This window comes from Danio rerio, chromosome 10 (assembly GCF_052040795.2).
Source record: "Danio rerio strain M-AB ecotype USA chromosome 10, GRCz13ab, whole genome shotgun sequence".
Taxonomy (NCBI): domain Eukaryota; kingdom Metazoa; phylum Chordata; class Actinopteri; order Cypriniformes; family Danionidae; genus Danio; species Danio rerio.
The window spans coordinates 38,773,490-38,788,116 of record NC_141030.1 but is presented as its reverse complement, the minus strand read 5'-3'; the positions used below and the strand labels follow the sequence as shown (position 1 = coordinate 38,788,116).

Below are 14,627 nucleotides of genomic sequence, written 5' to 3'. Positions count from 1 at the left end.
CAGCTCTGATGTTTTCAAGTTATGTAAGACTGAATGATGGAGGAAAGGAGAAAGCGATGGAAATGGTTTGCTCAGTGATGGAGAGAGAGAGAGAGAGAGAGAGAGAGAGAGAGAGAGAGAGAGAGAGAGAGAGAGAGAGAGAGAGAGAGAATTTCCCCTCTGGAATTCCCCGCATGCGCAAATGATGCAGGCGTTATGATGGTTTTTCTGTCGTAAATGAGTGAGCAGGCTGCATAGATGTGAAATCAAATAATTAAGTCGCGACGTGGCCTACAGAGGTTGGTTAGGGAAATGGACAGAGAAATAACAATAAGAAATAACAAATACATTTCTGTGGACGGGGGTTTTAGAAATGGAGATAAAATAAAAATCAAAGCAAAATAAGGTAGACTCCCTATAAAATCAATTTAAATAAATAAATAAATAAATAAATAAATGCAGTTAAGGTAAAATAAAACCACAAACTCCACACAAAATGCAAGGTTTGGGAAAAAATAAAATAAAAATATATTAGTTAATTATTAAGATACTGGTTTAGTGGTTTGATAAATAAATAATTAATTAAATAAATAAATATTATTTAAATAAATAAATAAATAAACAAATAAATGTAGTTTAGGTAAAAAAATGAAAAAAATGAATTAATAAGATACTGCTTTAGTGGTTTGGTAAATAAATAAATAAATCAACCAATAAAGAGGACAAGCAAAATATATTTATAAAATATAAAATCAAGTAATTTAACACACTCAGTAACATCCCTTATGCTGTTTGGAAAATGTGAGGGAATTTAAAGATTAAATTAAATTAAATCACAATGGGCAGCACAGTGGCTCAGTGGTTAGCACTGTCACCTCACAGCAAGAAGGTTGCTGGTTCGAGTCTCGGCTGGGTCACTTGGCATTTCTGTGTGGAGCCTGCATGTTGGTGTTTGCGTGGCGTGGGTTTCCTCCTGGTGCTTCGGATAGGACTATATGCACTATAGGTGAATTGAATAAACTAAACTGACAGTGGTGTATGTGTGTGAATAAGTGTGTATGGGTGTTTTCCAGTAATGGGTTGCAGCTGGAAGGGTATCCGCTGTGTAAAACATATAAGGATAAGCTGGCGGTTCATTACACTGACCAGTGATAAATAAATAGACTAAGCCAAAGGAAAATTAATTAACTAATTTAATCACAACTTTGACCGAGGACAGATGGTTTTGAAAAGGTAGCCTATATGAACTGAAATAAAAGAAAATAATAAAGAAAATCTGAATCAGAAATGCTAGTTAATAGGTAATATGTTGTGTAACATAATGTATATTTCAGACAGAACGTTTCTTTATTTTTTTTCTCCAGCCAAGGAAAATAGTTTCAAAAGAAACTCAAGCATCGAACTTGGCATAAAAACTAAAGGCATAAAAGGCGATCTGAAGCTGCAAAAGTGGAGCGGAGCCATTGAGATTTGCCATCCCACTTCATATCACTCGCAGACGCGGGTCTAATATTCATAACACAGAAGCGCTCTTTAAATGTATAAATATGTGTGCCCATTTCTTATTTTCTCGTAAACTCCGTGCATGAATAAACTCAACGAAGTCGGGTATGGAATTAACAAATACTAAATGTCGACACACACATAAAAAATATTAAACTCCCCTCATAAAAGTAATGAATCATACGCAAATGTTACCCTCACCCATCCTAGCCAATCCATTCTGATAACCTCGCCAACCGCTCGCTAATAATCCCAAAGCCAATGAGAGGCCCGCACACATAGCACGTGACCAAACACAGCAGCGTCACTAGAGTGGCTTTATTCCCGACTGATAGCGCAGTCTTTGTCGTTGCTGTACTTGTAGCTGCTTGCCGTCCGCTTCAATAACAACACCCGCCGCTCCACCAGCGTGGCTTTACCCCTAAGGTCAACCAATATCCCCGTTTTTACCTGGATTGTCTCGAAAATTCTTCTGACAACGTAACGAATAAGGTAATAAACACCATTAACACCTGTCTGTGCCGTCTGCCTTTCGAGAAGGTGCCGCTTTCTGGGGATTTTTTATTGTGAGATATCGTTAGCTAGATAACGGATCTAACGTACGCTTGTGTTTCGATTGATGCTGTGTATCATAACACTAAATGTCTTGAAAACTAGTATTTAAAGTCTTTTGTCGTATAACGAGGGTTTAAAACGGGTTTGGTCAACAGGTATATCATATGAGTGTTTTAGTACTAAAAATAATCAAGCTTTATCCGCGTTAATCTGATTATCGTAACGTTACACCGCTTTTCTAGACAAATAAAGTTCACGTTTGTACATGAAACTGATATTAAATACAGCAAACATTGGTTTTAGATCGTATTTATTATCTGTTTGTCAAATGTACATACAAAGCTTAGGTTTTGATTATCTAAAATATTTTTTTTGTTTAATTCAATTGATAAGTTCATTAGTACAGTTACATAATAATAACAACTAATTGATACATTAATAATAAATGATAGCAACAACTATGTTTTAGACACTTAATACCAACTAATTATCTAAAATAAATATTCCCACAGGCTGTAGCTCATAAATAGGCAGCTTTTGTAGTCAACATTGACACGTGCAGCACTTTTGAGCTGACTATGCAGCACATTACAGTAGGTGTGACACACACAACTGCCTTTGTCCTCATATTGTAATTCAGTGTAAAGACTTTAATAATCAGAAGAAGTTCAACATGAGCCCACGCTTGACACCGCTTTGAACTGTTCTGTGTTTCATCTCTGGTACAAACAAAGAGCTAGAAAGAAATGTTTGATCAAAAGAAAACTGATCTTCAATCTTCTTGGCTTGTTTGGACCTGTTGGGGAGAAAAAGAGAAAGATTTGTTTATACAGGCTTCCCACAATCAGTTAAAATACCAGGGCAAGGTCATGGTAATAACTATAACAGTGATGTTAATGATGAAGAAAAACGCGTTTCAGTACATTTGGTGGTTGAATCAAATAAGCTCTACAAGTCATTTATACAGTTTTTATACTAGCAAGAATAAAGTGTAATCATGTTGATATCAGTGCAAATAAATGCCTTTAAAGTTGTTGAACATACTGTAACTGTGAAGTAAAGTAACCGTTTGTGAGTGAACCATTATCAATTTACTAAATTTAGACAAATCCCAAGATATCTGCAACGTGATCTGATGATCATTTGTGAGTTTAAATTATCAGATCCTTTATAAAGTCTTTATCCATATTTTGCAAAGGATTAGACCGATCATAAAAAATGACATGCATAACATAATAATTATTCATCTAAATACATCCATCCATCCATCCATACATACATGTATGCGTGTTTATAAAATAAAAATAAATAAATGTGTGTGTATGTATATGTGTGTGTGTATATAATATATATATATATATATATATATATATATATATATATATATATATATATATATATATATATATATATAATGTGTGTGTGTGTGTGTGTGTGTGTGTGTGTGTGTATATATGTGTGTGTGTGTGCGTATGTATGTATGTATATATATATTGGTGTGTGCTTGTGTGTATATATGTATGTGTATATTAGGGCTGCACAATATATTGTTTGAACATCTATATCGCAATATTTGTGTCCACAATAGTCGCACCGTAAGATATGCAATGTTGGGTTGGAATTATAGATGAACCACAGGTCAAAACATGAGATTTGTGGAGACACTGCAGAATATAGGCATAATAGAGTGAAAGGTAAATATTGCTTGTGTTTTTAAGGCCTGTGACTATGCAAGCATTTTGAGAGAGTTCAAAGTATTTTAATAGTGCATAAAGAAGTTTAGAAAAAGATTAATTTATATTACAATGTCAACATTACAATGTCAAATTTTCCAATATTGTGCAGCCCTATATGTCTATAATTAAAATCCCCTCTATTTAAAGATCATATTGCAGCCCCAAAATTCTAATTAATTATAATTTAAAATATTTAAATATTCTTCAAACTTCTAGATTTAACAATGTGTTGTTTTTTTAAATTTATCATGAATATAAATATGAGCACTTACTCTTTATATATATATATATATATATATATATATATATATTAGTAAGTGTACTTTTTTATTTTTACCTATATATCGTTGGGCGAGGCAGTGGCGCAGTAGGTAGTGCTGTCGCCTCACAGCAAGAAGGTTGCTGGGTCGCTGGTTTGAACCTCGGCGTTTCTGTGTGGAGTTTGCATGTTCTCCCTGCCTACGTGTGGGTTTCCTCCGGGTGCTCCGGTTTCCCCCACAGTCCAAAGATATGCGGTACAGGTGAATTGGGTAGGCTAAATTGTCCGTAGTGTATGAGTGTGTGTGGATGTGTGTGGATGTTTCCCAGAGATGGGTTGCGGCTGTAAGGGCAACCGCTGTGTTAAAACTTGCTGGATAAGTTGGCGGTTCATTCCGCTGTGGCGACCCCGAATTATTAAAGGGACTAAGCCGACAAGAAAATGTATATATCGTTATTTTGTATGATGATAAATCATTGTTTTTTAATATTTACTTTTCACAAAGCTCTTAATGATGAAATGTCAGTCGATCTGTACTTATATTCCATTCCATTGTATAAATAAGATATGTTTTTTCCTAGAATTGTTCACAGTGTGATTATGAAATAGTTTTACACAACAGCAGTGGTTTGGCTGTGACGGACAGAGTCCTGATTATCTCCAGATTGTTACTGATTTTGGCCACTCAACAGGCTGTGACATTCTGGACAGGGGCTTTATGTAAGGCTTGAGCAAAGGTAATTTAGTTGTGTAAACACCAGACACTAAAATCCTCTGGCTTCACAGGAATCCATTCAGCTCTCATGTTGTAAAACTGTCCATTATAAACTGCAGAAGCACAGCAGCATCCAACGCCTGTTGTGCACAGCATGTTTTCTCATCTGTCTTGTTAATCTGATTGTGTCTTTGCGTGTTTCTTTTTCTCTTATCTTGATGATGCGTTATGTTTATATAGGACAAACATTATCACAACATTCTTTCTTATCGGCTTTACTTAAATGTTAAATCAAATGTGTACAGAGATGTTAGGGTTGAAATGTTATCTATACTGTATGTGATGAATGATTATACAAAGTTTATAATAATAAACAATTGTACATAATTAATAAAGGGCAGTTCACCATCAGCAAGTTCCAAAGCTATTTTTTGTCTTCTGTTGAACACAAAAGACAATTTTTTAAATACTGTTGAAAACCCACAACCCTTTACATCCATAGTAGCTTGTTTTTGATTAAGGGATGTCTATGGTGACTGGTTTTCAACATTCTTCAAAGTAGCTTATTTGGGGTTAAACAGAAGGGAAAAACACGATTCTTATAGTGTAGTAAATGTAAGTGAATAAAACATTTTTGGGTGACTATCCTTTTAATTAATGTGTCATTTTTTTATGGGTACTAAAATTGAAAAACCTGTTTGCATTTAGATTTTCCTATTAAGCAAGTTTTCTCTTACAGCAACATGGCCTGAAAATGACTTATAACTCACTGGAAAGTTAAAATGAATAGGCGATTGCAAAATTATAGAAACTGGAAAATTAAAGGCATAGTTCAGCCAAAAATTCTTTCATCATTACTCAAATTTACCATTTTTTTCTGTTGAACATAAAAGATGATATTTTAAATACTGTTGGAAACTCGCACCCGTCCACATCTACAGTAGTTTAATTTTTGTATTAAGGATGTCAATTGTGACTAAAGCGTTCTTTAAAATAGCTTCTCTTGTGAAAATACACTATTTTTTATAGTTGAGTAAATGGTGAGTGAATTTAAAGTTGTGGGTGAACTGTCCCTTTAATTAATGTGTCATTTTTATGAGGACTGAAAGTAAAAAATCTGTTTGTATTCAGATTTTCCAATTTATTAAAGTTTTCCTTTACAAGTAAAATGGCCCCAAAATTACATGTAACTCACAGATGAGTCAAAAATAAATAGGCAATAGCAAAACTATAAAAACTGGAGAAATAAAACTCTTTATTATCATTACTCAAAAAACTTGTGATTTTTTTTTTTTTATTGATTGATTTTTTTTTTTATGCTGAAAGCAAAAGATGATATTTTAAGTACGGTTGGAAACCTGCAGCCGTTCACCTATAGTAGTTTATTTTTTTGTTATAAGGATGTCAACGGTGACTGGTCTAAACCATTCTTCAAAATAGCCTCTTTGAGGTTAAACAGGTGAACTCTCCTTTTAATTAATGTCATTTTTTATTAAGAATTTTACAGCAAAATGACCTGAAAATGACACATAACTCACTGAAAAGTCAAAAATTAATAGGCAGTAGCAAAACAACTGTTAAAAACTGAATAGTTAAAGGGATAGTTCACCCCAAAATTCTGTCACAGCCATGTCACCCTGCAGCCCAAGACCGGTTACTCACTGAAGCTAAGCAGGGCTGAGCCTGGTCAGTACCTGGATGGGAGACCACTAGGGAACACTAGGTTGCTGTTGGAAGTGGTGTTAGTGAGGCCAGCAGGGGGCGCTCAACCTGTGGTCTGTGTGAGTCCTAATGCCCCAGTAAAAGTGAAGGGGACACTAAACTGTCAGTGGGCGCCGTCTTTCGGATGAGACATTAAACCGAGGTCCTGACTCTCTGTGGTCATTAAAAATCCCATGGCACTTCTCGTGAAAGAGCAGGGGTGTAACCCCGGTGTCCTGGCCAAAGTCCCTCTATCGGCCCTTACGATCATGGCCTCCCAATCATCCCCTCTCCACCAAATTGGCTCTATCACTGTCCCCCCACTCCATCAATAGCTGGTGTGTGGTGAGCGCACTGGCGCCGTTGTCCTGTGGCAGCCGTCGCATCATCCAAGTGGATGCTGCACACTGGTGGTGGTGTGGAGAGACCCCCCTCATGATTGTGAAGCGCTTTGGGTGTATTGCCATACACAATAAATGCGCTATATAAATACACATTACATTACATTTACATTACATTTTACTCAACCTTCTTTTGTCACAAAAATGTCAGATATTTTTTCTGTTGAAATCAAAAGAAGTTATTTTTAAAAATATAAAAAAACAAAGGTAACTACTGATTTCCATAGTAGGAAAAACAAATACTATGAAAGTCAATGGTTACCAGTTGCTAACATTCTTCAAAATATCTTTTTTGTAAATTAAGTATCTATCAAGTAAATTAAGTAAACTTTAATTTTTGGGTCAATTATCCATTTAAGTCAGAACTGAATTTGACATCCAGTACTGGATTTGCATTGCATATTCATCAGTATCAATTGTGATTTATCAGTTTTGTTCTGTTTGCAGAGGCAGCATGGAGGAAGAGGAGCACTTTGTGAACATAGACCTGAACGATGACAATATTTGCAGCATCTGTAAACTAGAAACGGACACGGGAACACTTTCCTTCTGCCATGTGTGCTTTGAACTCAGCATAGAGGGTAAGAAGTTTATTTATACATGTCTATTTTTAATCATGTACAAGTATTTTAATGTCCTCTACTTGCCAGTACTGGTTCAGATTATGCTAATTCTAAATTAGTAAAAACCTCCTCCGTACGCCCATCCATATCCCCCTTATTCATGTATTAGCGAGCCCCCAGTTTCTTCCGCTTCATGAGCTGCTCAAAAAATGAACTGGAGCTTTTGAAGTGGCACTTTAGCATCTAATTAACGCTCCGCTTATTAAGGGTAGAGTAGCGTTTCCTGAGGGGCCTCATTGGAGCAGCACTTTTGTTCTTTGCAGCTGTCATTTTTTCACTCTGAACCTTCCCCAAAAGAGCTCTTAGTGTTTCAAATGGTTTTATATCGTCATGGCAGGAAGTAAGCATCTTGGCTTTAAAGATTCTTCTCTGGAATCACACACCTTTGTCTGGAATTTTTCCTTGAAGTTGGTTTCAGTTATAATGTGATCCTCAGGTTTCTCAAGTTTAATTGTAGATAAGCATTCTAAATTTTAGGACTTTGATTAGACGGTTATATATGTGTTTTTTGAGGAATATATTGTTATCATAACTGTGATCTGTTTCTTTTGTTTTTTGGATGTGGGTGTTTTGATTGATCAATTTCATTTGTAAATTTCTCTCACAAACCATTCTCTTTCATTTCAAGTTTTTTTTAAAACTGAATATTCTGATAAATCAATATAATGCACTGTTAAACATAATATTTTTATGCCAAGTCATAAAAATAATTATGCATAATAATAATAATCATTGTATTGTTAATTTCATTAGCTATTAGTCAAGTTTTAGTTGAGTCAGAGTTTGAGCAGTTTAGTTTGTGTTTAGTCAGTCACATTTGCATCATGCTGCATAACTGTTAAATTGATGTTCATTATTATTTGCTTACAGTTATGATTGCAGTGACTGTTGTCATTGGAAAAATTTATTTTTATATGCGGCATCTAATTAATCTTTAAGCACAAAACAAATTTTTTTTTTCTTAAAAAAACTTACATTTTTTCCATCTAGTTTTCCAAATTATTATAGACTAAGACAGCTTTAAATGATAAAAACTGGTAAACAAGAAACTTATCCCAAAAACAATTATATACACACACACACACACACACACAATTTCACCAGATTTTATGATATATATATATATATATATATATATATATATATATATATATATATATATATAAACTATTTTCTCCAGATGATTCGATGTATATAAACTATTTCACCAGATGGCTTGAAAACTGCTGTTTAGAAAAGTATTTATTAATTTGGATTAAGTGGAATGATTTTGTAGGGGGGTGAATCATTCATAAAAAATAACAAAAAACAAATCTTTGCGCTTAAAAAAAACTTAATTATGTAGGCTCATGGATGTCTGTGCGTACAACACGTTTCCCTATCCACAAAAGAGAGAAAGTGAAAGTAAAGGCAGTAAAGTATAATTCTCACAGATGGTCTGTTTGACTGTTTTTTCGCTAGTGAAGCGTTCAGTTCTTCTACTTATAAAGTTCCCCATGTAAATAGCAAATGCACCATAGCGCGACACCACTGACTCTTAAGAGGAATCAGAGATGAGTCTCTGATTGGTTTATTCTCAAAAGACACCTATAACTCATTAAGAGAATAAGCTCAACCCTGTTAGACCATGTGCCACGGCGCAGAGTGAATTTTTCCTTCCTTAAAATAGCAAAAGTGGATTCGAATACGCCCTTAATGCTTGTGCGCCCTGCACTTCAGACTTTGCGCCTAGATTGTTAAAATAGAGCCCAATAAATTGGTCCAACAAACATTTACACAACAATTAACAATAAAACATAAAATATTCAAATAAATATATATTTCATTTCACATTTGCTCCCATTAGTGGGAGGTGTGTAATGTATGCAGTACAGGTGTTCAGTGTGTGTATTGAAGTTGCTCATTTTAGTTTCACTTTTGAATTTGTTATCAAGCTCATTTCACAGGAGTATTTGCATGCCAATCATTTGCAATTTTTCACACACACACACACACACACACACACACACACACACACACAAATTGCATTGTGGGACAATTAACGGTTAGTAGCAGTAACATTACAATACATTTGGTCTCATACATAAAGGATTTTTTATCAGTGCATCCAATTTTTAGCTTTACCTTTTAGCACTGATTTTGTCACGTTCTGCCAGTACAAGCCTGTGCCTTCATACTGTGGTTTGTGTTTGATCAATGGCCAATCTAGGTCAGGTTGTCGAAGCGTGACTAGTGGATTCTATTACATACTTGGAAACTATGCAGAAAGACCTCTGCATTTCTAATGTCTCTCTTTCTCTCTTCTAGAAGCTCTGTTGCATTGTAACAGTGTGGCATACTAGCAATGTCTCCTGAGAGAATGTCAATTTACAAAAAAACACACAAACATTATCATTGTTTCATTTTTGTAACTTCCTTTCTTTAATGATTCTGATGTTATTGTTTTTTTATGTGTTTGTGTGTGTGTTTGTGTTTGTGTTTGTGTGTGTGTGTGTGTGTGTGTGTGTGTGTGTTTGTGTGTGTTCGTGCATTCTATCCTTGTGTTTTTTTTCTGCAAGTCATGCAATGTATTTCCAAAAATAAATGACTGTTCAGCCAGGCTGCCTTTTTTCCCCCCTAGCACTTTTCTCTGATTTATCTGCTTATCTGTGACACGCATAATCCCAGTTTATGAAGCCACTGGATTTGCGCTGGAGAAGGAAGCATCCATGACTCTGGCGAATGGCTCGGTCCGCTCATGAATTAGACGCACTGAATATTCATGCCTGCGATAGAAGGTTACCTCTCTTGAATATTTAACAGAAGAGCACAGAACACGAGGCAGCCCACAAACACCCAGCTGATGGTGAGCTTCAGGCTGCTGTATTTCACAAGTGATTCACCGCAGTTCGTGTTGCACAACAGCACTTGTGGCCCCTAAAGAGGCTCTGACAGGCCTGTGGTCTCAGGTCGCCCTCTTTTGATTGGCTGATAGCCACCGACATACACTCTCTTCCCACTGACAAAACACTCCAACGTTCTTGGCGTGGGTAAACAAGTACAAGCTGACAGTGCATGTTTAGACCTGAACGCTCATTTGCCCACACCTGCTCACGCACCTGCATACCCTCAGAAAACATCCTGGCTCCGGAAGTGACTATAAGTAACTTAAAGGGAACATGTTGTTTTCACACAATCCAAACATGTTTCTTTCTTCTGTTGAACACAAAAGAAGATATTTTGATGAAGCTTGTAGCCATTGATTTCTACTGTGGATATCAATGGCTGTTTTCATCCCAAGTTTTCAGAATATCCTTGTTGGTGTTAAATGGAAGAAATAAATTCATAAGAGTTTAGAACCACTTGAATGTGAGTAAATGGTAAACCCCAATTTTGGGTGATCTATCTCTTTAAGTTAGTTGTTCATTGTTTTGTCCATATTCACTTTTCTATAGAGCCAGATGAGTCTAAAAAATAATATATTTGCAAATTATAATCCATACATCCACAAGACAATTAACATTTAAAAAAACACGATTCAGAAATACATAAATCCAATTCATAAATTCAAAACATGATTTGAAAACACACAAATCCAATTCATAAATTCAAAACATGATTCATCAATACGCAAATTCAATTCATAAATTCAAAACATGATTCATCAATACGCAAATTCAGTTCATAAATTCAAAACATGATTCATCAATACGCAAATTCAATTCATAAATTCAAAACATGATTCGAAAATACACCAATCCAATCTGTAAATGTAAAACATGATTAGATAATACACAAATCCAATCCTTAAATTCAAAACATTATTCAAAAATACACAAATCCAATCCGTAAATTCAAAACCTGATTTGAAAATATACAAATCCAATCCATTAAATCAAAACACGATTCAAAAATACACAAATCCAGTACGTAAATTCAAAATGCGATCTGAAAATAAACAAATCCAATCCATAAATTTAAAACCCGATTCTAAAATACACCAATCCAATCTGTAATTTCAAAACATGATTTGAAAATTACTCAAATCAAATCTGTAAATTTAACCAAATTTGAAAATACACATCCAATTTGTAAATTCAAAAAGCGATTCGAAAATACACAAATCCAATCTGTAAATTTAAAACATGATAAAAAAAAACACAAATCCAATTCGTGAATTCAAAATACGATTTAAAAATACCCAAATTCATATCATTTGGTCAAAATATTTATTATTCACAAATTATGTGTTGTATTTCTGAATTGTGTTTTAAATTTACAAATTGGAATGTGAATCGAATAAATTTTATTTAATAAATGTATTATTTTTGAGACTGATCGGGCTCCATATTTGCCTGCCTCCTTTTTTCTTCAGACAGGCAAACTGATGAAATTTGAGGTCATTTTTAGGTCAAAATGTTTTGTTTCGGAAGCAGCAGAGGTCTTATTTTTATCATATGTCATGAATGCTGGTCGGTTCTGCTTTTCTGTTTCATCAGCTACAGTGAGAGAATATATGGCCACTGTTTTTCTGCATGCATGTTGAGAACACACACAGGAAGTCGGCTGCATTGTTAAAGCATTTAGAGAAGTATAAGAGAGTGGTTAGTCTTTGGTTTAACAAAAAAAAAAAAAAACGGTTGAAAGAAATGCACACTACATGAGGAAAGGGAAATCGCAGAATGTAGGGTTTTTTTCAGGTTTCTTGGATGAGGATGTTTGAAAACGGATGGCTTTAGGGCTGCAGTTTTTTCCCCATGCAGCATAACTGCAGCAGCCAGACTGCTTATTTTAACAACGCTTTGATTCATTCTGTCTAGACCTGACGGAGAAGCTTGGGAAATGTTTTATGGGGCTTGAATTCGAAACATTGCTTGCCTTGAATTACAGGAACGATTTATGTAGTTTATTGCATGACATGAACTACTTTTATATATAAGGATTAAGACAATAGATAATTGTATAATTATATATTGTATAATAGATAATTATACATGATTAATAAAAGTTGCAAGATTAATAAAAGTTTATTTTGATATGCATTTTGTCAGTAAACCCAGTAAATCTTCAGCACCTGCTTTCAGATGAAGCAGTGTTTGTTTACTGTACAGAGCTATAGTTCACTGACAAGCTACGCAAAAAGACACAGACAATTTTTTAGCGCAATTCTGAAATCAAAGATAATCATGTTGCAAGCAGGACAGCCGTTTGTGTTGCTTCTCAGTGAACTATGGCTCTGTGTTACTGGTAACTGAAAGCATGTAAAAATGCTACGTTTAATAACATAACACTTCATAACTTCATTCAAGTGTTTAAAATAAATCATTTAGTGAGTAATTCAGTGATAGATAGTGATTCAGTAATTGTGTTTATTAGTCACATCGAGTCAATGAAAGCAGTTGTTGCTAAAAGGACTACAGCTGTTGTCGGAAGATGATAAGAATTATTTATATTATCTATTAAATTACCTAATATTTGTATTTTATTAACGTCTACCCGCACTCTAACCCTCATAGTAAAAACAGTAACTTTACAGAGTATTATTCATATTATTAATTAAATTACCTTTGAATTTTGTTTTTATCAACAACTACCTCAACCCTAAACCCAACCCTCTGAACAGAAAAATAGTAATCGTTGTACATTGTCACAAACATTATGTATAGATGTGCATATCTACATCTGTGTCCCTTCTAGGCTTTTCCCAGTTAAATCCTCTGCTCTGTGTCTCTTCTTTGTGGCATATTTGCAGTTTCTGCATGAGAGCACCCTTTGCCTTTCGGAGGAGATCACGATGCCGTGATCTGCTGTCAAGATGTGCATGAAGATCATAGCTTTTGCTATATTGAGATTGAGTTCAATTTGATATATCACCAAGCGACAGTCGGCCATCAGGCTTTGACAGTCTATCGATCAGGCTAGTTAGTTTGGTGTGTTCCACACATTGGCTCTCGTAGGGTTACTGTAGGACGTCGTTGGCCCAATTCGGCCGTCGCCAATCTTACTGGCTATTCAGCAAGAATCAGAGCGCAAATTTGATGTAATGACGGTACGTAGCTACTAAACAATTAAAGTAAAAAAGGATTGCAAAGAGGCTGGCTGTAATTTCAATACATTTCAATACATATGGATTATTAGATTATCAGACATATTTTGCATGAGCAAATCCCTTAGTGGTGAGTGACAGTTACTGTGATTATACAGCTAAATGCTGCTTTGTTTGCAGGTTGCCTGTGCACTTTGGAAGTTTGGTTTCTCTTTGTTCCCCTCCCCCCCGTAGAATGGAAAGATGTGTCCCTTTGTGCATTTGTAGGCTCCGGTTCTTGTTTCAGTTGTTTTTTGTCCATTTAGTCCATTTAGTCCATTTAGTCACTTGTGCTAAGCAAGACTACATCTACAATGACAATATCCACTGACAATATCCTGACAATATCCCAACAATAAACTGACAATATCCACCATTACTTTAAGTTTTTTTATCCATTTTATCAAAAGCTCTTCAAAACCTCATATTAATGGAGATTTCAGAATAGGCATGGGACAATAAGCATTTTCAAGGTATACCGCGCTTTGGAAAAGTCAAGGTTTTAAAACCGCCAAAATTTTCTGTAATATTATTCTCAAGGTATGTGTGAGAATTTTTGATTCACTTTTTTGTTTTTTAAGTTTTTTAATTTAATTTTTTTTAGGACAACAGTATCTCCAGCAGAAAAGATATCTAAAGATCCTGTTTTAAATTGTAATGAAATCAGTGTTTTTGAAACTAATTGAGACAGCAGAAGTCAATGATTCACTTGAATTATTTAGCCTGACATGCTTACTGCTTTAAAATATTTTAAATGTTTCTCAAAATAAAATATATAGTGTTCAAAGTGGATTTTTTTTTTTTTTTTTTTACCCAGACATTTAAAATATATTTTAGAGCAGTAATCACAATACAGTGGTACTGTGAAACTGTGATTTAAAAAAAATATATATTCAAGGTTATCATATTAACAGATTCTTATACCGGCCCATGACTAATTCAGAACACTTTTTTTTTAATTATGACTTTGCTTTTGATCAAGTAATGCTTTTTTGCTAATTTAAGCTGTTATTTCCTAAATAATAATTAGTGAGTCCAAGTATCATTTTTTATTTGTACATTTCAGAGCAAAAGAAGAACTGACTCCGAAA

At 34.7% G+C, this 14,627-nt stretch overlaps 1 protein-coding gene across 1 annotated transcript in view; it reads left to right on the top strand.

Annotated features, from left to right (window-relative positions):
* Nucleotides 1–1,842: 1,842 nt before the first annotated feature.
* The window catches only part of zgc:110006, a 40,167-nt gene continuing 27,382 nt past the window's right edge, over nt 1,843–14,627 (top strand). The window contains 2 exon segments of the mRNA NM_001020552.1: nt 1,843–1,974; nt 7,297–7,430. Of these exon segments, the coding sequence (NP_001018388.1) occupies nt 7,304–7,430 (127 nt within the window). The 5' untranslated portion in view covers nt 1,843–1,974; nt 7,297–7,303.